Source organism: Acartia tonsa, chromosome 8, assembly GCF_053477335.1.
Source record: "Acartia tonsa isolate MP-2025a chromosome 8, ASM5347733v1, whole genome shotgun sequence".
In the NCBI taxonomy this organism is placed as follows: Eukaryota; Metazoa; Arthropoda; class Copepoda; order Calanoida; family Acartiidae; genus Acartia; species Acartia tonsa.
In genome coordinates, this window is record NC_137267.1 from 17,775,388 (window position 1) to 17,799,931 (window position 24,544).

A 24,544-nucleotide genomic window follows, 5' to 3' on the forward strand; every position below is an offset into this window, starting at 1 on the left:
TTTTCCTTTCTGTTATACATTTGTATTTTCAGCTTTTTCATCTAAATCCTTGAAAAATGCAGGAAAGTGCAAAACTGCAATGGAACACAAATACCATGTTCTGAATTTTAAAACACTCAGGGTACTGGAATGATTATTTTTAAAACTCTCAGGGTACTGGAATGATTATTTTTAAACAAGGACGATTATTTTCTTTAACACCAAGCATTAAAAGCTGATAATATAATAGATTTTAAGCATTAAGCTAAAATAATGATTTTAAACTATCAAACAATACAAAAAAATGCTTCCACCCCTCGCTTAAGTTGCATTTCCGACAAAACAATGTAATACTAGGCACTCCTGCTTATACGTCATTGTTTAGCTGAATATCTTGAATTGAAGCCAAGAAAATCAAGTAATTTCCCCATAGTAATATAGACATACGGATAAAGAGAGGTATAAGGTAGCTTCGCTACTAAAAAAATATTTCAATATTTTAGTGAAATAAAATATGTGTTTCAAGCTAAGGACATCCAAGCTTTATATTTTGTGGGATATAAAAATCTAACCAGTATAAAAAGAAAGATGACAACATCCATAAGTAACCAAGAGCAAAAAATCCTGGATAAGGATACAGGATAATGTTTATGGACATACTTACATTTTTAGGACTTGATTATAGAGTTGCTTCGCTTAAATATTGTTCTTTGTTGTCCCAGGAATCAATATACCAAAAATAAGATCAAACGGATAAAAAGATCACATAAAAATTTGTTGTTAAAAAAGTAAAAAAATCAACATGTTTAAAATGGACGTACGGACATTCTGGTAATGATTATAGAGTTGCTACGCTTTCTAAATCGTACCTTACTACTACAGGAATCATCATGCAAAGTTTGAAATCGATAGGACAATTCTAACATGCCTAAATTAACGAATAAAAGCTATCTATCTCGGACGGACGGACGTACGGACCGACCCTAATTATAGAAAAGCTTCGCTTTTAAAAAGGTTAAAAGAAAATAATTATCTTTTGGAGGGGGGGGGGGGGGGTGAGATTAAAGTGTGAGACAGTACAAAACATGGCATATAACATAGTACACTAAATTACGGTTTACTACAATTAACTAGAGTAGTCTTGTTTAAGATGGATATTTGGAGTTATACATAAGCTTTGTAGTAAAAGGATATGTAAAAGGAAATAATTTTCATTTTTTCACATAGAATTTTTTTAAAAAGAGTTAGGGGTTTTCCTCAAATGTATAGTTCAGCAACCACCCCCCCCCCCCCCCTTCCCATTATTAGTTTAAAATAAATTTGAAAATAAGGAGAGGGGATTTATTCTTTCATATTTTGTTTACTTTAGTTTAGGTTAGGTAATATTGGGTACTGGGTATCCCTGCAGGGTTAGGGCAACGAAAATAAAGGCCACTCCGGGCAAATGAAAAATAACACACCCACCCTATGCCGTATTTTTTAATTATGATATTTTATTTCATTTACATATTTCATTTTCCATGCAATTCTTTTCATGTTGTATCTTTTAACCATAAAATCCTTGGGCTTTTAACAAGGGATGGCCCGACAGGTTCTACGGTTAAGTTGGTAGGTTACTGACAACAGAGGCATGTTGCCTGAACAGCCTTTATAAAATTCAGTAACAAATGAGTGAGAAAAATTATAGAACCCAGATTTAATAATTGTAAGTAAACAAATAAAAATTTGTATTATCTTGAACTTTAGTATATTGCATACCTGTGAAATGTATTGTAGTAGTGAATTTTACATCAACAATAAGAATATTTTATAAAAACAGTGATCTGAATATTTTGACTTTTTGTGAACATTAGAAAAAAAGAAGTTTTAATTAGCAAACCGTGATCTATGAAGCTTATTTAAGTGCCTATTAAAAATTGACGTCATACTGGCCTACCATTGGTCAATAAAAATTTATACTGGTCTGCCATTGGTATTTAGTCTGTGTATTGGCCTATCACTGGTCATTTGTACTGTACGACGTCGTTTATTTACAGTCACTATAAACAGCTTCGTGCTCTATAAATACAAAGCTTATGTGTCTGTAGGTATGTAATGGATGACAAAAATATGTTCTTAAAAAATGAAAATCATGCATCACAACCTATGATTCTGTTTCATACATGATTTTATTAATTGAACCTTTAAGGTTTTTCAACCTTACTTGTACTTGAGCAAACGCCCCCCTATCTTTTTTTTTGGGTGGGGGGGGGGGGATATATGACAAATGTTCAACTGGCATTAGCCTATTTGGTGTACTAAAGTCAATTTTATGGATGTGTTTAATTTTATTGCAATGATATTCTTTTACTATACAAATGACATGATAACATTAAAGACTAATTGTGGCGTTTTCCTTCAAAGTGCATGCCAAGCAATGAAACCTACCTCCCTATTTTTAAAAATAAATTAAAAATATGAAAGTTATAACTTTGTTTTTCTAAGTCTAATTCCTTGACCTAAAGTAATAAATAAAACAAACGAAAAACTACTCAATCCAAACATTTTTTTAAAATTATTTCAAACATAAGGTAGTGAGGGGGGGGGGCCTTTCTATGCTCAACCAAAATGGCACTTAGATTCTGTAGTTTAGTAAAAATAAGATTATTAAGAAAAACATCCTAATAGTTCAAAATGACAAATGCACCGCTTAGTCTATAATTTCTCACCATTTTCTATACCAGCTTAACTTTTCATTCATTCCTTTTTTTTCATTGTAACCTTTACCAATATAAATAATATATCTAGATGGTCCATCTGACCCCAAAATTCGTACAACTTAAAAAGGGATTTCTATAGCAGACAAACACGTTTGTTTATTTTTTGCATTTAAATAATCAAGCAAATAAATTTTTCGAGGAGATAGTTAAGTTTATCCTATGAAAATCAACTTTTCATCGCTAACTTAATATAGGTTTTGTCATGTCATGTGACAAAATATGCCTTTTCTACCTAAATCTGTACACAATTTAAACCAATGATATGTCTGGAATATACCTTCACTTAGATTCGTTTTTTACGATGATCTCCTATTGGCTGATTTAGATAGTATATCTCTAGATTATCCCTATTCGTCTACACTTGCTCTATCTAGTTATGAAATGAATTTTAAGCAAAGCATTTTGACACGCATACAAAGTTCAAGTTATTTTGGTGGCGTCGTAGCTCAGTGGTAACGCACTTAGTTACGGTGGTGAGAGTTCGAGTTCGAGAATTCACCCAACTTCCCCTTTGTTGTGTAAGAAGGGTGATAATTGGGTAGTTTGGATACTCAATAATCGATTACATAATATCAGTGAAACCCTTAACCCAAGCTCCTCTGTGGAGAGCGTCATTCATTACGGTGACTTAATTTGGGACACCTGCCATACTCGGCGAGGGTGAGGTAATAAAGAGTAGGTCCCTTAAGACAGCGGGTCAAGTACTTGTACTTGAGCGTGGACCTTGGGCTGGCCCTGGTGCTAGCATACAAAAGTGTCTTGTCCTACTCCATGACTACTTAGGTCCAAACACTAAGAAGCTATGGCTACACACACACACACATTTTGGTGGCCATTGAGCATCTACTCTTTAACTTTTGTTCTTTTGGTCTCTCTGTAATACTCTAAGAAAAAGTTGCTTAGATGTTGTTACGTCATTTACACTTTAATATTTGTTTAAATTTCAGAAAAATAAAATGCAATTAGCTCAAATAATTTTCCTTTTACTGCTCCAATTGCTTAAAATTTCACCACAAAATGAAAACAAAATAAGCACGGTTTACAAGTTTTTAAAAAATTCAGCCAGAAATAAATTGGTAAGTTTATAGAAAAATCGTTTTTGATTCTCTACATTTTAATCGTGTTGGTCTGTCTGTCTGTCAGTCAATTATCAAACAATATTGGCATTCGGAATATCTTACTGCTTTCTTGTTCATCTTTTGTTCATAGTATACTAATTTATTGGCATAGATATAATAAACACGATCTCTCATTCGTAGGATTAATCTTTGCGGACATTTATTACATCTTGTTTGGATAGTACACTCCGTAAGTATCAAAACTGTTCCACTAATAACCTTAATCTACAGAAGGAGAAATATTGGTGATTCACCTAACTATTTAGTATCTACTGTATAGCTTTTAAATTTTTATAATTTCTAAATTTCTATGCTCCACTACTTAGTAATTTTGTCAATCTTGTACATTTATATATTTAAAATATTCTTATTTTTTCAGTATTGGAGGTCTTTCTACGACATTAAAGATTATATTCCAAACAAAGTTCAACTATTCAGATTTAATGGTAATTTTTTTCTTGGTCCTAAACGAAGTACAATTCTATTCATGGGAAGTGCATAATATTTGGAGAAAAAAAACTAATTTAACGTTGTATAAAGCAATTTTTTGTTATTAAAGTAACTAATTTTTAAACTTTTTAGAAAGATAAAAGACACAATCTTCTCTAAAATTAACTTTTCTTTAATTTTTTTTTAAAAAGCTGTCTTTAATGTTCAGTCTTTAAATTGAATTAAAATTTTATTTTATTTTACAGTTTTTATTTTTAGAAAACGTTGAACTTATAATTTAGAAAGATTTTTATGGCATTTTCTTTGCTAGTTTTAGCATATTCTGTTGAATTTATCTTGAAAATAGGCTATAAGTATATCATGTTTTTCTAATAAAATCAATGGTATAATAGAATTGATGTTTAGATCCTGAAAAATCCAACCAGTATGCCTTATACTTAGGTAAGTAAATATTTGTTAGTAACCTGACCCTACCTATTTATCACTGTTTTCAATAAAACCATGCCTATCATCTTTTTAAAAGCTACCTCATACGGGCGGGGATGCAGTCCTTAACACTCAAACGCTAGGTCCAACAACCCAGGAAAACTAAAAGGAGCCAAATGTATCCTTTTCTGTCCAAACACCTGGGGTATTAGTTAAGCAACACTCATCAGACAACCTAATCTTTGATTACACCAACTTTGCCTGAGAAGTCCTAACTGTGCAGTGTGCATGGAAATGAGTTGCGCGTGTTTTGGGTCAAAGCATTCTGCAAACTCTTGATATTAATGTTGAACACCTTACATAGTAGCATTAGGTACCATTTTTACATCTTTAGTTATGACGCGGTGTCGGACCGAGATTTGAACCTATCGCCTTCCCGACGACGAGCGGATGCGCTACGTGTTGAGCCATGGTCGCGGGTCCCTTTAAAAGCTTAATAGCTTAGTAGATTTAACTTTTTATTGATAATTACTTATTATATCTTTTTCTTTTCTTTAGTAGGATGTAAAATTGGATGTTCATGTGATGGGGCAGCTTTTCTTATTTACACGGTAATAATAAAAGGTTTTTAAAAACGGATCGATTTACATTTTTCAAAGTTTAAATCTCATTTTTAACAATCTATTGATTTCATGATAATAGTGGAAATGTTACCTTAAATTACCTTATCTGTTTAGCTTTTCTATAATTAGGGTCGGCCTAACCGTCTGTCAGTCCGTCTGTCAGTCCTTAACGGTTAGCTCTTTTTGATAATTTAAGCATGTTAAAATTGTCATATCGATTTCAAACTTTGCATGATAATTCCTCTAGTATTTAGGTACAATTTAGAAAGCGTTGCATCTCTATAATTGTTACCAGAATGTTCGTACGTCCATTTTAAACATGTTGTTTTTTTAACTTTTTTAACAGCTAATTTTTATTTGCTATAATTATACGATTAATCTGATTTTTGGAATACTCTTTCCTAAGACAACAAAGTACAATGTTATGAGCGAAGCATCTCTATAATCAAGTTCTAAAAATGTAATTATGTCCTGTAACATTATTCTGTATTTAAGCTTTTTCAACAAATTTACTTAAAAATTAAAGATTTATATTCTGATTATTCAGACACTAAAATTAAAAATTCCGCATCCACTCAAATCTTTTTAAAAGCGAAGCTTATCTATAATTAGGGTCGGTCCGTCCGTCCGTCCGTAACGGATAGCTTTTTTCGTTAATTTTGGCATGTTAGAATTTCAATATCGATTTCAAACTTTGCATGGTGATTCCTTTAGTAGTTAGGTACGATTTAGAAAGCGTAGCAACTCTATAATCATTATCAGAATGTCCTTTCATTTTAAACATGTTGATTTTTTACTTTTTAACAACGAATTTTTATGTGATCTAATTATCCGATTGATCTGATTTTTTGTATATTGATTCCTGGGACAACAAAGTATAATGTTATAAGCGAAGCAACTCTATAATCAAGTCCTAAAAATGTAAGTATGTCCATAAAATTTATCCTGCATCAAGCTGTTTTTAAACAAATTTACATACAATTTTGCTTTGACTCTTATACATACATCTATGTTCTGATTATTCAGTTCTGACACTATACAAGTGTTAATGTCCGTTTGTCCTACCGTTTCAGTGCTTCGCTTTTATGGATGCTGTCATCCTTGTTTTATGTAGGAAGACGAAGGGTATAATTTGCATTGTGAAGTGGCTGGTCTTGTTGTTATATCAGAATCCAAGGATCAGTAATATTTGACATAATATCATTTGCCATAAATTCATTTCACATAAAACACTTGACATAAAATCACTTCACATAAAGGTACATTTGACATAAAAACATTTGACATAAAGGTACATTTGCCATAAAGGTACACTTCACATAAAAACGTTTCACATAAAGGTACATTTGACATAAAGGTACATTTGGCATAAAGGTACATTTGACATAAAGGTACATTTGACATAAAGGTACATTTGACATAAAGGTACATTTGACATAAAGGTACATTTGGCATAAAGGTACATTTCACATAAAGGTACATTTCACATAAAGGTACATTTCACATAAAGGTACATTTCACATAAAGGTACATTTCACATAAAGGTACATTTCATATAAAAACGTTTCACATAAAGATACATTTCACATAAAAAATTTCCTCATTAAATAATTTTTCACATAAAAACGTTTCACATAAAGATACATTTCTCATAAATTTGTCATTAATTATATTTGTCATGGGTACCAGTATAAAACTTTGAGTACCAAAAGAAATTTTGGGTACCAGTATAAAACTTTGGGTACCAGTATAAAACTTCGGGTACTAGTATAAAACTTGGGTACCAGTATAAAACTTTGGGTACAAGTATAAATTTATGGGTACCAGTAAAAAACTTTGGGTACCAGTGTAAAACTTTGGGTACCAGTAAAAAACTTTGGGTACCAGTATAAAAGTTTTGGTACCAGTAAAAAAGTTTGGGTACTAGTATAAAACTTTAGATACCAGTATAAAACTTTTGGTACCAGTATAAAACTTTGGGTACCAAAATAAAATTATAAAAAACATGATTTTATGCGAAGTGTAGTTTTATATGAAATGTACCTTTATGTCAAGTTTACTTTTATTTGAAGAGTACCTTTATGTCAAGTGTACTTTTATTTGAAGAGTACCTTTATGTTAAATGTATCTTTATGTCAAGTGTACCTTTATTTTAAATGTACCTTTGTGTTAAGTATACCTTTATGTGAAATGTTTTTTTTGGGAAATGTATCTTTATGTGAAATGTTTTTTTTGGGAAATGTACCTTTATGTGAAATGTACATTTATGTTAAATATACCTTTATATGAAATTTTGTTTTTTGTAAAATATATGTCAAATGTTTTTATGGGAAATGTACCTTTATGTCAAATGTACCTTTATGGCAAATGTACCTTTATGTCAAATGTACCTTTATGAGAAATGTACCTTTATGCCAAATGTACCTTTATGTAAAATGTACCTTTGTGTGAAACGGTTTTTTTTGTGTAGTTTACCCATATGTAAAATATACATACATTTTTGTTAAAAAATTTTTTTTATGTCAAGTGTATCTTTATGCCAAATATACCTTTATGTGAAATGTTTTAATGTGAAATGTATCTTATCTGAAATGTATCTTTATGTGAAGTGTACTTTTATGTGAAATGTAACTTTCTGTTAAATGTACCCTTATGCCAAGTGTACCTTTATGTGAAATGTACATTTATGTCAAACGTACCTTTATGTGAAATGTACCATTATGTGAAGTGTACCTTTATGCCAAGTGTACCTTTATGCCAAATGTACCTGTATGCCAAATGTACCTTTATGTCAAATGTACCTTTATGTCAAATGTACCTTTATGCCAAATGTACCTTTATGCCAAATGTACCTTTATGTGAAGTGTACCTTTATGTGAAATGAGTTTATGTGAAACGTTTTTATGTGAAGTGTACCTTTATGTGAAATGAGTTTATGTCAAATGATACTTTATGTGAAATGTTTTATGTGAAATGAATTTATGTGAAGTGATTTTATGTCAAATATTACTGATCCGAATCCGGATAATGGCAATGAAAATACAGGTGGATAGATTCTAATTGGCGCAGCTACTTTATAACCATACTAGCGGCTTCGCCCCTAGCCTCTAGGGGCTGTGCCTCAAGGGGTAATTAAAGAAAAAAAAAATAATTACCTCTGGAGATGCCCCCACAAATTTTAAACAATTAAAAAAAATAATGAGGGGGGATTTTTTTCATTTTTAGGGGGGTTGGGGGTGTCCCACCCCCCAAGAAAATAGCCTAAAACCACCACAGGACCAGTAGGTATATTCCCTGAAGAGTAGAATCCGATCGGTTCAGTGGTTACCGAGATCTTAAGGGACGGACAGACAGACGGACAGACAGACGGACAGACAGACGGACAGACAGACAGACAGACAGACGGACAGACATCATTCTACTTTGTATTATAGATATGGTATGAGCGACCTTGCGAAAATGTATACTTTTATGTATATTATTCTAAATGCTTTTTAAAAGCGAAGCTTTTCTATAATTAGTGTCGGTCCGTCAGTCCGTTACGGATAGCTTTTATCGTTGATTTAGGCATGTTAGAATTGTCCTATCGATTTCAAACTGTGCATGGTGATTCCTGTAGTAGTTATGTACGATTTAAAAAGCTTAGCAACTCTATAATCGTTACCAGAATGTCCTTACGTCCGTTTTTAACATGATGATTTTTTAATTTTTTTAACAACAAGTTTTTAAGTGATAAAATCATCCGATTGGTCTGATTTTTAGATTACTGATTCCTATTACAATAAGGTACAATATTTTGAGCGAAGCATCTCTATAATCAAGTCCTAAAAATGTCAGTATGTCCTTAAACAGAATCCTGTATTTAATAAGCTTTGCAACAAATTTACAGATAATTTTGTTAACTTTTATATTCATCTTTTGTATATTATTATTCAGTTCTGACACTCTACAAGAATTAATGTTTGTCTTGTCATACCGTTACAGAGCTTCGCTTTTATGGATGTTGTCATCCTTGTTTTTAATGAAATCAGGAGAAATTTAACATTTTATGCATATAATGTGGATTATTTTCCAGCACAAAATTTTTGAGAATGTATTTTGTATGAGATAGAGAGGGGACACTGATCTGTATATTACATTAGTCCTCAAAGTTTTTTAACACCATTTTCTTTTTCTGATTTATGGCAAGTAGAAGGGGGAAGGGGGGAGGAAGGAGAGCATTGTATACCCCACCTTTTAAAAGTATCCTTATATAAAAACAACAGGTTCTGTTTCTGTCTGTAATGAAGGATATCTCTAACCGCTGAAACGATACAGGTCTTCTTTACAGTTTAGCCTTTCATTGGTCCTGGGTAAGGTTTATTGCAACTTTGAGGTAGGGTACCACCTCCCCTGATTTTTTTCTCTTTTTGATACTAAATGAAAAATTGGTGTTCGAATTCAACCACTCTCCCCCTTAACCTGAAGTGCCTCTAAAGGCCTCTAGTAAATGTAATAAATATGTATTTTTTCTGTTTTAGAAACAACAAAATCAAGTACAGTATCAACATCTACTGTATCAAGCACTACAAAATCAACGACTACAACTGTCACACCTATGATAACATCTGGTGGTTATCCTTATCAGGTAAGCTTTAATTATTCTTATATTAAAGTTCGTAGGGGGACAAATTGTCGAGAAAAAAACAGCCATGTGACGTCATAAAAATGAGGGATTATCCATCTCTTTCTTAGGGGTTTTCTTTTCTACTTCTCCTCTCATCTGCCTCATCCTTATGACGTCACATGGCTGATTTTTGAGACACTTTGTCCCCCTACTTGAGATTCCTAATGAACATCCAGCATATAATTTACTTGATCCATCAGTCTGTTTCTATGTCTACTATAAAAATCCACTAATTCATCTACTTAGCTGTTTGTCTTACAATTATTTGCATTAATAAAATTTGCTACTTTGTTTCATTTCTCCCTCCTGTATTTCTTATTCATTTAAGGAAATTTTAGTACACTATTTTTTAAACTATTATTATTTAACAAGATCTACATATTTACTTGTTTTCTTAATTTTAAAAGATGTACTATTGGGTTATGCGCTGAATATATATATATTGTACCGAATGATATCTGTTAAACTTTTTGATCTAATACTGAAAACAGTTCAAACCAATAATAATTATATATTTATGTTTAAGGTTGAAGAACCTAGTTATTATGAAGTATGGGGAGGCAGTGAAACAGATTATGATCAACAAATATTAGATGACAACTATCTAAATACTGGATACATGTCTCCCTATGGATGGATTCTTTACAATACTTTTGGGAGTCCTCAGATTAATTATCAGAAAACTTACACTCAGAGTCCTTTGTCATACACTCAAAGTTATTTCACTTACAGTCAATATCCTGTAACTTACAGTCAAACAACAACAACTACCTCTACAAGTATAACTACATCAACTACATCAACTACAACTACAACTACATCAACTACTAAAGTTGAAGAATATTTATTACCGATAAAAGAAACCACCACTACAACGAAAACAACAACTTCTTTATCAACCGAAGAACCACATTTTAGAAAGATAACAACTCATACAACAACCGAAGAAACATATATCAGAAAGATAACAACTCCTACAACAACCGAAGAAACATATATCAGAAAGATAACAACTCCTGTTTCTATTGAAGATACTACCCTAGGTGAAGCTACTGAAACAATGGAAACAACTAAAGCAATAATTGATGATATAGTTAGTACAACAATTGAAGAAGAAGAATTTACAACTTTAGACTCATTAAATGAAAAACTAATTGACTCCATTGAAATATATACCACTGAAATCAATGAAGAAATTACTATTACAACGATAGCAATAGCTGAAGATACTTCTGAAGATTCAATAAATTTTAGTGTAACTGAAGAATCAAGCGTTGGTATCTTGGAGCCTGTTTTTGATAAAGATACAGGTAAAAATGTCTTTAAATTCCTTTAAATTGCATACTTGTCTCGTTTAATTTAATACTCCTTTTTATATTTTGCTAATTCAATCAATTATGATTCTATGAGGATGTGAAAATATGCGGAAATCAATTCACACCATTTTGAAAATCTTATAATAGAATCAGGACATACTTGCGATTTGATTTTGCGAAGCAGCTTATAGTACCTAATAAAAAATGACGTCATACAATTGACCAATGAGTATACAAATTTACCGTTGGTAAATTACAATGTACACTGGCCTATCATTGGTCATTTGTATTGTATGACGTAATTTTTTTATTTTGGCACGATAAGCTGCTTCTGATTTTGTCAGTGAATTTTCAGTTTTGGCTCTACTAATCTTACTTAAGTGGTGGTTGTGTAAGTAGACGAATGAGTTTTCCTCCAAGATTTCTGGTCCTAAACAGACTTTAGGCTATTTTTGTGCAGTGATTGTGGAATAAATCAAAAAACTAAATGACTCAGAAAATTTTGCATCTTTAAATGAATACTATACCTATTTAAAACATTAATTTATCTACAAAATTTATTTTCCAGTATGGCTTCGAAACCGACTAATATCCGATGGATTAGAACCGGTTCTCAGCCATACTGAAAAATTATGTACATATACCATCGTATTATATCCAGTTTTCTATGAATATAAAAATGTCAAATCCTAAGATTGAAACCATTTTTTTTAACCTGTGCCTTTGATATCTGATGGACAAAAAATCTTATAATTAATAATTATATGTGGTATCCGCCTAGGATAAATGGCAGACACCAGAGTTCAAATGACTACGGCAGTGTGAACAGACGTGGACACCTATACTATAGAGAAGCTACGCTTCTCTAGCAATCACTAAATAATAAACAGAGTCTATTCAGTTGTTTCTTTATTGAAGGTCTAAGGATTACTAAAGTTGTACAACATAATATAAATACATATGGATTAGGAATAAAGATAGTTAAAGGTAAATCAAACAAGTAAAACATAGATAGTTGCAATGGTTAGGTAGATGGCTATCCCTGTCCGGGGGAGGCAGGATAGCCCATAGAACAGCACAATAGGTAGATAAGCATAGAGGGGTTGAGTGGTAGGTCTGGGTACTAAAAGGGGAGGTTTGATGATTACTGTGACAACAACAGTCTGTGTGGGGGTGATTCTATCAGGTGAGGGAAGGCTTAGATCCTTTATCCTCAGGGCTGAGGTGGTGCTGATAACTTGGTGGTTGAAGGGGAAGGTTCCGGTGCTTAAGAAGGGAGAGGGAGGGGTAACACCCCTCCCTCCATTTGCAGGACAACTGAGAGATGAAATCAATACCGTTATCTGACATATTTTCAGGTGGCTTTACAATTGTAGAATAACAGGATTTAGCTGGGTGCGTAGCATCACTATAATGTCTTGGTTTCTGCATGGCCCAGAGTTGCCGCATACCACATATACATTTTTATATCCGCAAAAAGCTATTTTCAATCTCTCTAATGCCCCCTTTTTTTAGTTGATTCCAGCGTACTTGAATTGGGGATTCCCGCAGGGTACGAAAGAGGTTACATCCTGGCCAAACACAGCTTCAACCATGCTACATCTATTCAGGATCCTAATAAAATTCTTTTTATATTTCTGAATCTATATGTTTATCTCATTTTTTCATTTTTGTAAAAAAAAAATTTTAGTCATTTCTAATATTTTTATAATTAATAACTATTTTTAAATGTTATCTAATAACTTTTAAATCGTTGAAAATTTAAATACAGAACTTTATTTCATTTATAACTAAAACTTAAACACGTGATATTTTTTTTAGAAATAAATATAACTTATTGTGTTTTTTTTTAGTTTTTAGATATAAATATTTAAGAATAATCATTTAGTCATTACTTTACGATTATATAATAATATATAAAAATATTTAATAATTTATTATTTGAAATTATTTAAAATAAACTTATTTAAATGTAATTTTATGGCCTTATTAATTTTATTATAGCGAATATGCTGTTTCATTTAACATTTTTTTTTTTTTTTTTTTGATTGATTGGCCATAGATTCTTAGGGTTTGGGCCTAATTAGTCATGGAGTAGGCTGAGACACTTTTGTTTAGCCACAAGCTCCACGTTCAAGCACATTATGACTTGACCCGCTCATGAGAGCTACTCAGTATTACCTCACCCTCGCCGAGCATGGCAGGTGTCCCAAATTAAGTCACCGTAATGAATGACGCTCTCCGCAGAGGAGCTTGGGATAAGGGTTGTACTGATATTATGTACGTGACTATTGAGTATCCAAACTTGCTCAATAATCCCCTTCTTACACAACCAGGGGAAGTTGCGTGATTATTATTGCGAATGAGAAATTCGAATCAACACACGGAGAATTGAACTCGAACTCTCACCACCGTAGCTCAGTGTGTTACCACTGAGCCACATGGCGCCAGCCGTGTAATATAAATTTGTCGCATAGTTTTATTAACAGCATTCCAAAGAAAATAAAATAAAAATATATATGTTTAAGTCCTGGTTTGTTGGTTCATAGGTAACAAAACTTGTTTTATTCTTATAATTATACAATATATTATCTGCGGAAAACTATGTTATAAATACTTTTCTAACATAGCGAATAACAGAAAGTAATAATAATGGTAGATATAGAGAGATAATTTGTTCTAAAAAGGAATGTATGTTCATGTTTTGCAAATTTACAGACAAAAAGGTTTATAATTGATGGCTTGTATTCAGCTATTCACAAACTCAGCTTTTCCCCTCGTAATAGTCATAATATATCATACAAAATCATATATCTAACTAAAAGCAAAGCTTTTCTATAATTAGGGTCGGTCCGTCCGTCCGTGACGGGTAACTTTTTTCGTTAATTTAGGCACGTTAGAATTGTCCTATTGATTTCAAATTTTGCATGGTGAACCCTGTAGTAGTTAGGTACAATTTATAAAGCGTAGCAACAAATTTTTATATGATATAATTATACGATTGATCTGATTTTTGGTATATTGATTCCTGGGACAACAAAGTACAATATTATAAGCGAAGCAACTCTATAATAAAGTCCTAAAAATGTAAGTATGTCCTTAAATATTATCCTGCATCAAGCAATTTTTCAACAAATTTACTTACAATTTTGCTTCTACTCTTATAAATTCATTTTCTGATTATTCAGTTCTGACACTCTACAAGTGTTAATGCCCTTTGTCCTACCGTTTCAGAGCTTTGCTTTTGTGGATGTTGTTATCCTTGTTTCGCAGTGTTTTTGTGTAATATACGTTTTTGCTAAATGTAAAAAAGTTATTAATCGTATCGTGTGATAGTCAGCTTTCCGCATATATTAAAATTAATAATTATATGATTAAAATTAGTTTTGTTAATCCCTAAGGGGCCGTAAAAAATTGTCTGTAATACGAGGCTAAAAAAGGATTTTTCAATATGTATCTACAATCTACATTTCATATTTACAGTAAAATCATCCTAAATGAATAATAAAGCTGCTATTCTGAAAATTCAGATTTACCTATTTTTTTGGTTCGCAGTGTACGTACCATTAAAAATTACAAAAATTAACAAATTGGATCATTCTAGGGACCATAAAATTTCTATTAACATCATTCCTTAAATAAATTTATGACAACAACATTAAAGATTAAAAATCTTTTGGCAACAATATTTTAAAAGACATAAAAAGCGAAGAAATTATATATTTAATAAAACATGTTTTTTTCCCCTGGGTCTAACCCATGCGGTGGCCTTAACCCTGTGGGGTTCATTCTTACTGAGTCCTAAACCTGGTGGACTACCAAATACCTAATATAACCTGACCTTATCTAAAGTAATAATCATTCATACGAAAAACTACCACTCCTCTTATTTTCAATTCAATAACAAATATGGGGTTGGGGGGTTCTGTGCTCGACTAGGCACTTTGAGGGAAAGTTCCAATAAGATATCCTAATAATATCTAATTTAAACAAACTTTATTCTATATGTTCTATGTAATTTAATACATGTTTTAATTTGTAAAATATAAAATTTTAATTTACAAAAAACTTTTGTTTATGAAATAAAATTCTTTTATTGTTTTTTATTTAATTGGCAACTACGCAGAAATAGAAGGGTGGGGGTCGAACCACCTTCTAAAATTTTAGTATAATAGGGGTTATTTTTTAGGGCTAAACTAACGATCTCCCACGTCCCCCCCTTTACCCTGTCCTCTTTCCTCCTACTGGATAAGCGGCCCGACCAATAAATGCGGGTGGAAATTGGAACCTAAATTGACGCCACGTTCATTCTACATCCATTTTAGGGATGAATTCTCTTAGGAGAATTAAAAGATAAAATTTTCCAAGGACATATAAAAAGCTTCAATGTAAAGGAAAGTGATATCGGTCCAGTGCAGTGGTAAGCAATACATTTTAAACAAACAAACATAATTATAACATCCTTCCTTAATTAATGAAATCAAACAAATGGCGCTTTCACTCAAAGTACCCTGATGAGCACCTTAACTTAAGAGAAAGTGGACAAAATAATGCCACGGTCGTAGCGGTCATGCGTTATTTGGAAGGGTGACGCAAAAATCAGATCTCAGCTTTCGCTATTTGAATTAATATTTTTCTCCATGAGATAAAAGCCAGGAATAAGGTATAACCAACAAGCAAAATAAATCTAAAATAATATTTGGGGGGCAAATGGAGAGGTCGTCAATTTTACGATGTGTTGCCCCCCAACGACAGCTGAAAAACACGTAAAGGTTTCGTGATTTTCTTCCGAATTAATTTCGTTATTGGTATGAGCTGGATAAAAGCAATGCTTGCTAGATTATCTAATTAGCTATAATATAAAGAAAGAAAGATAAATTTTTCTCAAATCGCCAAATCTTGGGTCTGAAATTTGCGGCACCCTTCCAACCTGACGCATGACGCATGACCGCTACGAACGTGGCATTATTTTGTCCACTAACGAATTAAGAATAAGGGAAAGGGTATTTTTTCGTCTAATTGTTTGTTTATTTGTTATTTTAGATCAGGATAGGTAAGGTTACATTAGATATTTAGTAGTACTGCAAGATTAGTATTTTGTTTGGTTGTTTATAACTTTAGGTTAGGTTAAATTAGGTTATGCTGGGCAATATGTAGTCCTGCAAGATTAGTATTTCGTTTGCTTGTTAATTAATCAGGTTAGGTTAGGTTATATTAGATATTAGGAAGTACTACAGATTATGCAGGCTATGATGGAAAATAAATAAAATATATATTCGTCTATTTTTCCCTTCTTACTTTATTTATTTCCTAAGTTAGTTTTCCTATGTAAAAGTTAGTAAAATACTTTTTATCTGTATATATCTTTATTTTCTTATTCTTTATAACATACATTAGAACTAACAACAAAATGTATAATTCAACAAGCAAAGCTTTGAAACAGTAGGGCATTTTACATTTTTATGACTTTGTTATAGAGATAAATCAGATGAATAGGATAATTATATCACATAAAAAGTTGCTATTAAAAGGTTAAAAAGCAACATATCTTAAATGGACGTATGGAATTTCTGGTAACAATTAGAGAGTTCCTACGCTTCCTAAATCGTACCTAATTGTTGTAGGAATCATCATGCAAAGTTTTAAATTGATAGGATAATTTTAACATGTCTAAATTAATGAAAAGAGCTAACCGTTCCGAACGGACGGACTTACCGACCCTAATTGTAGAATCACTCTTAACAACATAAATAAAGAATGGTACAAACACAGAATTATATTTTATTTAAACTTTTGATTTTGAATTTGAATCCAGTTTGGCTACTCTATAACTCACTGTGTCCGTCTTTCTGTATGACGAAGGGGAAGCACAAAAATGTTGGCTACTATTTAATATATAATATTTTTGGTAAAGGTTTCTATTTTTTAGGCGCATCCTGTCTATACATTATGATGTCAGTACGTCTGTCGGTAATACTATAGTAGGATATTTTATCATAGGTTAGGTTAGGTAAAGTTTCCACTCCATACCTTGGTCCACTCCGACGTTTAGGACTCCTGCGTTTGTCCTAGGACCATTTACTCTATAACTCACATTATCCATATGTATGTCAATAATAGGGATTTGATTTCTGATTGGAAATGTGCTTCGCTCCTTATATTGGATGTAGTCATTCTTAATTTATTTGTAAATCTAACTAATGTATTCTCTCCCACTTTGCAACATCCGGGTGTCAGGTGTGACAACATTTCAACAATTTCATTTGTATACACTTTTCTTTCATATTTATAAGCACTTTAACAACCAAAATCACTTTTAGATCTTTTTAAAATTAATCCAGGAACTAGGGAATATGATTCAGACAAATAACTCTAAATAAAAATTTTTCTACAACCCTCTTCTCGTATTTCTCTTCTCTTACCCACTTTCCTTCAAATACACCAAAAAACAAGTTTTACGCCAACCCTTTGCCAACAAAATATTAATTTTCGGTAATTTCAAATGGAATTAATTGGCTGAATCACAGTCCCTGAATTAACCTTTTTTTCTAACTATCTTCTCTTTCTCTATAAAAACTACTATGGGGGAAATGTTATTTTCTCGCCTGTTATTTAAAATAGATAGCTGAGATTTTTATTGTACTATTGTGTATCCAGCATATAATTTACTTAATGTCTGTCAGTCAAGCTTTAACAGATAAAGATAATAATCTTATATCAATGTAATTTAAAAAACAAAATAAACGCGCATACCATTTTTTTCTCCTTTTTAAGACAACCAAACATATAACTTACGTTGTCTTTTTATGCTACTTATTGGTGGACATAAACGTTCTAGTTGCTAAAATGTAAAATGTAAAATTTGCTGTATTCTATTGAAAAGTTCAGGTACAACCAGGGATACAGGGACAAGACAAAGGGAAATTATTTAAATTTTCTAAGTCTAAATCTAAAGGGATAAAGCACTAGATAGATTTATAAAATCTAATAATTTATGATGGTGCAATTTCTAAAAGAAGCTTTTCTACCATCAGGATCTGTGCGTTCGTCAGTACTTAACAGAAAACTTAATTAAGGCATATCAGAATAGACCCAATGATTAAAAACTTGGCATGATGATTCTTGATTCAGTTAGGTACAACTTAGAAAGCATAGCAACTCTCTAATCGTTATTAGAAAGTCCGTATGTCTATAAAAACATGCTGTTTTAAAACTTTTTTGTAAATTTTTTTTTGAAGATATAATTATCCTATTCATCTGACAACAGGATATATTATTTTAAAAGTAGGTTCTATATGTAATCAAGTCCTAAAATGTAAGTATGTCCTTAAACAGTATCCTATTTTTATGCTATTTTGGAACAAATTTCGCTTTTTTAGATGTTGTAATCCTTGTTAATTGAAAATTACATCCCTATAACCCTGAGTACAACATACATGCCCGATGAATCTAATTTTCTAAATGGTATACACAACTTTAGTGGCCGGTTCTATAGATATTTTTGTATCATCACAATAACATTACAGTAACGTGATTTTAAAATGATTGTTATTTCCATGATTCGCGCAACAAATACAAGATAAATTTCAAAGAATCAGAACAGTGTTCTAAAAAAGTGTTTATTGTCCACTATGGGTTGAAGTGAAATCTCCAATAATGATAAACAAAATTAACCCTTTAATACATTAAAATTACTAATTGAAAAATTGCATACTGCCAGTTTGAAACCAATTGATTTAAAATTTAAATTTAAGATTATTGAACACAATGTTTTTGGGCCAACTGATAAAATAACGTGGCTATAAAACTTTTTTTTGTACAAGTGCACTATACAGTTCAATGTCATCTCTCTCCCTTAGTTTCTGTAATATTACTATGCAGCGTAACTTTGGAACCGACTTTAGCAGAGTTGTATACTACTGATACTGCATACAGTTTACTTTTAGGATTTATTCACAATTAGAACACTTTTCATAAATATAATGGCCTATGCTTATACTTTAGGACATGCTTGGCCGACATACAGACGGACCTAGAAGGCTTTTTATTGTTTTCTATATTAAAAGGGGAAAATTGTCAAATAAAACCAGCAGCCAATCTTTTATATTAGTTAAGAAAATCACCAAGTCGTTTTGGACTAACTGACCAGGAATAAGGTATAACCAACAAGCGAAATAAATCTGAAATGAAAATTGGGGGGGGGGGGGTAGATGGAAAAATCTTCACTTTTACTAGGGCTATAGCACTTACACATCCAGCAAATTTACAGTTGATGTATTTATAGCAAAATGTTTTCTTCTTTTTTCTCATGCCATAAATACATCTGATACTGGCATTTACTTCCAAACTTTTTCAATGATATGTCATAAATACATTCATAAATACTATGTGTTGCCCCCCAAACAACAGCTGAAAATACGTATAGGTTTTGTGATTTTTTCCAAAATTAATTTCGTTGTTGGTATAAGCTGCTAACTGACAGACGACAGTGTGTTCGTTCATAATTCGAACTAAAAAAAACCTAATCTAAGAATGATTTAGAATAGCCAAAATAAATCACTAATAAAACGGCTACAGAAAATGCGCGAAAAAATAAATTTGGTGTGGTGGATTATTGATGGTCCTTTTTGAAAATAAAGGATTTTTCTACACAACTATTTGCTTTAACTTTCATATTCTGTATGAATATATTCATATGTACACAAATGTACTGGTCAGTTATAATATAACTAGCGGCTTCGCCCCTAGCCTCTAGGGGCTTTGCCCCAAGAGATGGTAAAAAAGTGTAAGGTGTAATTTGAAAAAAAAATATTCCACAAAGGAAATCTTCCACAAAGGAAATCTTCTACAAAGGACCAAGGATATTTCTTACAAAAAAAAAAGAAAAAAAAAAAAAAAAAAAAAAAAAAAAATGGGGGGGATTTTTTTGTTTTTGGGGGGGTTGGGGGTGTCCCACCCCCCCATGAAAATAGCTTAAAACCACCACAGGACCAATAGGTATATACCCTGAAGAGTAGAATCCAATCGGTTCAGTGGTTACCGAGATCTTAAGGGACAGACAGACGGACAGACAGACGGACAGACAGACGGACAGACGGACAGACAGACAGACATCAAGCTACTTTGTATTATAGATAAATAGATTTATCATTACTTGGATGTTGCGCCATATTTAATTCGGTTGCCGAAGGGCTAGAAGGTAAACTTGAATTTGCCAAAATTTTGGATAAAAACAAGGATGACAACATCCATAAAAGCGAAGCTTTGAAACGGTATAACAACCGAACCTTAACTCTTTCAGTACTCTAATAAGGTAATACTCGCAGCTGGCTAAAATTACGATCCACACCCTTTACACAATCATCTCCCCTCCTACTGGATGAACGAACTGAAAAAAAAAGAGTACAATTGTAGCAAACTAAATTGAAAATAAATAAATTTTCCTCTGTCAATATGTCCACATATTCTATATCCATTTATATGTATATACATATATGCGTACTCAACTAATACAAGTTGTTCCTATAGCCATATTCAATACAAGGATGACAATCTCCATAAAAGCGAAGCTCTAAAATAAAATAAAAATAAAAATAAAGAACATTTCACTTGTAGATTGCCAGAACTGAATAAGTAGAACATAAATGTATAAGTTGAAACAAAATTGTAAGTAAATGTGTTGCAAAATTATTCAAATACAGGATATAGTTAAGGACATAGTTACATTTTAGAACTTGATTATAGAGATGCTTCGCTTATAAGATTGTACTTTGTTGTCCTAGAAATCAGTATTCCAAAAATCAGATGAATAGGATAAATACATCACATGAAAAATTGTTGTCGAAAAAGTCTTCTTTTTTAAGTTTTAACCTTACTACTTTATATAATTCTTAATGACAATTCAAAATAATAAGTAAATTATTGAACAAAATTGAAGCTTTAAAATAAGAAGTAAGAACAAACGAACAATGACTTGGGTGAGTATTAGAACTTAATAAACAGAACATTAATTTCTTGCAAAGTTGCTAAAATACAGAATACAGTAAAAGGACATACTTTTATTTTTAGGATTTGATTATAGATATTCCTCGCTCATAATATTGTACTTTGTTGTACTAGAAATCATATTTAAAAAATCCGACAAATAGGATAATCATATCTAACAAAAAGTAGTTGTAAAAAGTTAAACTTAGCAATAATTTAAATGAACGTACGGACTTTGCAGTAACGATTGTAGAGTTACTACGCTTCCTAAATCCTACCTAACTAATATTGGAATCATCATGCAAAGTTAAAGAATACTTTTACGGACGGACTCTAATTATAGAATAGCTTCGACTTCATACCGATTTTCAATACAAACGCATGAAATGGTCAAAATTCTAATGAAATCAACATTTCATAGGCACAACTTTTAAATTTTGATTATTGAGAACTTTTATATTTGGAAAGGAATTCTAAACAAACAAGGATGGAAACATACATATCAGAGAAGTCCAACAAAAAAGTGCTGCTTTGGAAGTTAAAGAAACAGAATTTTACTTTAAAATCTGAAGACGAAAAAAATTTAATGAATATCTCGTTAGATAGCTTAAATAACTGATATTTGATATCAGAATACTCATGTTTTTAGATTACATCTTAGAGATACTTTGCTTATTACATAGTGTCTACTCAAAACTTAAAAATTTATGTAAATATATGTTTTAAAATGGACATTTCTGTGATGGTTATATTTAGAGATGCTACGCATTATAAATTCTACCCAACTGCTACAATTATCATCATCAAGTTTAAAATCTATAGGACGAATCTACCATGTATAAAAAAACAATCAGTAGTATTAATTACGGACAGACAAACCGAATATGAAGTCGAAAAGTAGCGCATTTGACAAGAAATCGTTTCCAGAAAACTTTTAAATTTTGCCAATAATTTTAATTTGTGTAGTTTTGACTTTTGCAAAGCTATTGACAGTGATGCTATTTATGATTTTAGTCACGCAACCATAGTTAGGGTTTTGGACAATACGAAATCAATTTTGAAACTTTTACCGCCAAAGGCACCAGCCGCAAATTGCAGCTAATCCACTGAACCGATATGGTTCTCCTTTACATGGTAGGTTCTCTTAGGTCCAGAGAATGAACATGAATAAGAAACTGCTGATCTTAACATGAACAAATTATTTCTCATATTAGATAAAAAGAAACAAAAACATTTTAAGCGCCACTAGAGGCCTCTAGGGGCCTAGCCACTAGTAAGTATTATAAATTTTTAACATAGCTATGTAAACGTATGTAGATATGGTAGAGACTAATTTAAACAATAAGTTAACAAGCTCTAGTTGGCTCATCTCATGGATTTCATATTAACAGTTGTTAAATAACTAAACTATAAAAGTTACTGCAAGACTCAAATCATATAATAATAGCGGCTACGCCCCTAGAGGCCTCTAGTGGTGCTTTAGTAAAAGGGAGGGGTAATTCGAAATACTGTATTTAATTTTAGTTTTTAAAGGAAAAAGAAAAACAAAATTTGTTTGGCCGATTTTTCCTGCAAAGCTGGTGGTACCTACCCCCAAAAAAGTTAAAAATCTTCCCAGGACATATGGGAAGCTACATTGTAAAGGAAATCCATATTGGTCTAGCGATAAGCGAGATCCTTCGCTATAAACAAAAATTCTTTCTACTTATATAAAAAGAAGATAAGTAACTTTACAAAGTGTCTCAAGAATCAGCCACGTGACGTAATAAAATGTGGAATTATCCATCTTTTTTAGGGGTTTTCTTTCTCAATTCTACTATCATCTCCCTCATTTTTATGACGTCATATGGCTGATTTTTAAGACACTTTGCAAAGTTACAGAAGATTAGGATGACAATATCCATAAGTAGCGAAGCTCATTATAAATTTAAATTTTTTTAATATATGTCAACGCAAGTAACTAACTGAATTTTTATACTTTTCTGGGCATTGTATATGTTTTTGTGTATTAATAAATGTAACTTATAATCATGTACATTAAGAACAGTTACATAAGGTCGTGCAATCAAAAGGTTAGTAGTCTTCAACTTTTAAACATCTTGATTTTCAAGTAATTAACTGATGAAACCCTGAGAGAAGTATTTGAATGTGTATTTATTTGTTTAGGACTTTCTCAGTAATTCTAGTTTACAGGAATGTAAGTAGTATTCTGTATAACAATGAATAAATTCCAGGTTATTTATTCTGCACTTGCTGGTCTCAACAAAAATGAAGTAACTATAAGGTATATTTAAGAAGCGTGGTAACTTCATAATCATTAAAAGAAAATCTATTTGTCAATTTTCATCTGTTCAGAATTAACGAGAAAAAATATTCTATGTGCTGTTTTAATAATTATTACATGTGCAATTAGGAAGATTATTATAGAACTAACATCTCTTTAATTGCGAATCAAAAGGAAACAGTGTCCAGTTTATTCAATGGAATTTTTCAATTAAAATTTTACTATAAATGTTCTGTTAATAATTGGGGTCGGTCCGTGCGAGCGCAGCGACTCTGCAAACGTTACCAGAAAGTCCTTAAGTCAATTTAAAAATGTAGCTTTTTAACAATTTTAACACCAATTTTTTATGTGATATAAATATCCTATTTATCTGATTTTGGGAATACTGTTTTTTTTTACAAGAAGGTAAGCATACCTTTCATCAAGTCCTAAAATGTAAGTATTATCCTCAAAAATATCCTGTATTTAAGCACTTTTGCATCAAATATACTTACAATTTGAATCAGACTTTTATACTCTGCTTTTCTAATTCTGACACTCTACAAGTGTAAATACGCGTTTGTCCTATCGTTTCAGAGCTTCGCTTTTATGAATGTTGTCATCCTTGTTTATTAAGCTTTGGCTTTTTAGATGTTTTCATTCTTGTTTAAAAGATTTATTTATTAGTTTCACTTCAAAATAAAATATTCTTTGATAATTTGTCTCCCGCTCTCTGAATTTTAGTTTTGGTCTACTACGGACAAAGTTACAATTTGCTAATCTCTTATTTCCACAAACATGGATATTTATTTCTGTATATTAAAGTAACAGGAAGGTTGTCTGTCTATAGCAGCTGATCTTGCTAACCGCTGAACTGATATGATTCTCCTTTACTTCTAATAGGTTCGGCCGGGGAAGGTTTATAACTATTCTGGAGGAATGTACTACCACCAACTCAAG

At 31.7% G+C, this 24,544-nt stretch overlaps 2 protein-coding genes across 2 annotated transcripts in view; both read left to right on the plus strand.

The window, feature by feature from the left end:
* Positions 1-24,544, plus strand: part of Pbp49 (proximal sequence element A Pbp49) — a 168,512-nt gene that overhangs the window by 113,970 nt on the left and 29,998 nt on the right. The window lies entirely within an intron of this gene.
* LOC145326505 (uncharacterized) lies at positions 9,537-13,310 on the plus strand. Its single transcript, XM_080169876.1, has 4 exons — positions 9,537-9,543; positions 9,876-9,982; positions 10,548-11,331; positions 12,853-13,310. The coding sequence occupies exons 1-4, from the start codon at positions 9,537-9,539 to the stop codon at positions 13,011-13,013; spliced, it is 1,059 nt and encodes a 352-aa protein (XP_080026002.1). The 3' UTR covers positions 13,014-13,310.